We start from the raw sequence: 1813 nt of genomic DNA on the forward strand, positions 1-1813 counted from the left end.
CGCAACTGTCTTCTCAAATATCATCGGAGTTGTCGTCGCAGATAAATACGCAGCTGGAAAAGCAGGATACCCGTATATCACAGGTCTTATCCCAATTAGAAGCACAGAAGACACATGTAACGTCACAACTGGAAACGCAGGATCTAAAAATTACGCAGTTACAGGAGAAGACGGGAGGCATTGAGACTGAAGTAGATGCAATGAAAGCTCGCCTCTGTGAACTACAACTGAATCGCCCGAATGTTTTAACTAGCGGTTCCAAGGTAAAAGCTCCATCCTTCGATGGCACTGTATCCTTCTCAATATTCAAGCTCCAGTTTGAAACAACAGCAACAACAAACAACTGGGGTACTGCAGACAAAGTAGCTGCATTGGTTGTCTCGTTTAAGGGTTCTGCAGCCGAAGTACTGCAGACAGTTCCAGAAATCGACCGGGGTAACTATGACGCTATAATGGCCGCAATAGAGAGACGTTACGGCAGTGACCACAGGCAACAAATGTTCCAGATGGAATTGATGAATCGCTTTCAGAAGATAAATGAGACACTGCAAGATTACGCAACAGAGATCGAGCGATTGGCGCATTTGGCATATGCGAAAGAAACGGCAGATTTCATAGAAAAGATGAAGTGCCAGGCATTCGTTAGAGGTATACGAGATCCGGAGACGAAACGGGCAGCATACTCAACACCAAAGGGGACGTTTGCTGAAACAATGTCTTTTGCTCTGGCACAGGAGACAGCAGCTCTTCTGAGCAAACCAGTACACAGAGTTCATCGGGTTGATGTTGAAGAGCCCAACTCGCTGGAAGAAACCATAAGGGACGTAATACGAGAGTCCTTATCCCAGATGACACGTCGCGGCAGTTCGGATATTAAGTGCTACAACTGTGGTAAGATTGGGCATATTTCGCGCAATTGTAGTACACCACATAGTCAATCGAAGGCAAACTCGGGTGGAAGGAAGCGAAGCAGTGAGACCGACAATACCGCTCCTGAAGCTCAACAGCCGTTAAACTAAAACGAACCAGCTCTAAGGGGCGTGAGCTGGTTCTCACAACTGACTACTCCACTGTCTCCGTCTCGCAAATTGGACAAAAAAGCAATAATTTTTCGGTGAGGGAAACTGTAAATGGTCGATCCCTGGTGCTTACTTTGGACACAGGTGCGACGAACTCAATCATCCGGTCAGATTTGGTAAGCGGTAATGTGGAACCACTGATTGGTTACAAACTTCAGACGGCTACAGGAGAGAAAGCTACGATTTCCGAAAAGACAGTTTGTAAAGTTTTTATTGGAGCTTTGTCGGTTGTTCACACATTTTTAGTGGCTGAAATCGTAGATGAAGTAATAATTGGCGTGGATTTTATGGTGCTCCATGGTTTTACATTGGATTTGAATAATAGAGTGCTGTTGTGTCAAAACATGGAGATACCTTTGAGTACCGGATATGAGAACAGTGTACAGTTCAGGAAGGTAACCTTAAGTCACCGTCAATGGATTCCGCCAAAATCTGAAGCAGTCATATGGACTAACGTGGAAGGAGGCTGTGGTACGGGCGAAGTGTGTGTTATAGAAGCTGCTGAAGAGACGACAAATGTAATCATTGGAAGAACGTTGGTGAAAATGGGAAAAAGCATGCGGGTTCCAGTGAGGGTACTAAATAATTTCAAGTCACCAGTTATTCTGGATAAAGGTGCTGTAATTGGGAAATGTCAGGCTGCAGAGGCCATAGTAAATTGCGACAGTCCTCAACAGGGAAGCGAAGAATTCCTGGAAGCAAGCAGAAAGACTCCCGACTTTATAAAGACTTGG

General features: G+C 45.2%; 1 protein-coding gene across 1 annotated transcript; it reads left to right on the forward strand.

Annotated features, from left to right (window-relative positions):
• Positions 1-83: 83 nt before the first annotated feature.
• Positions 84-1019, forward strand: LOC118757205 (the record flags this gene model as incomplete). Its single annotated transcript, XM_036491936.1, has 1 exon — positions 84-1019. A coding segment is annotated over one exon (936 nt), but the record flags the coding sequence as incomplete, so codon positions are not given.
• Between the last annotated feature and the right edge of the window lie 794 nt (positions 1020-1813).

The sequence above is a fragment of the Rhagoletis pomonella genome, unplaced genomic scaffold (assembly GCF_013731165.1).
Source record: "Rhagoletis pomonella isolate Grant_MI unplaced genomic scaffold, Rhpom_1.0 Rhpom_scaffold_15314, whole genome shotgun sequence".
In the NCBI taxonomy this organism is placed as follows: domain Eukaryota; kingdom Metazoa; phylum Arthropoda; class Insecta; order Diptera; family Tephritidae; genus Rhagoletis; species Rhagoletis pomonella.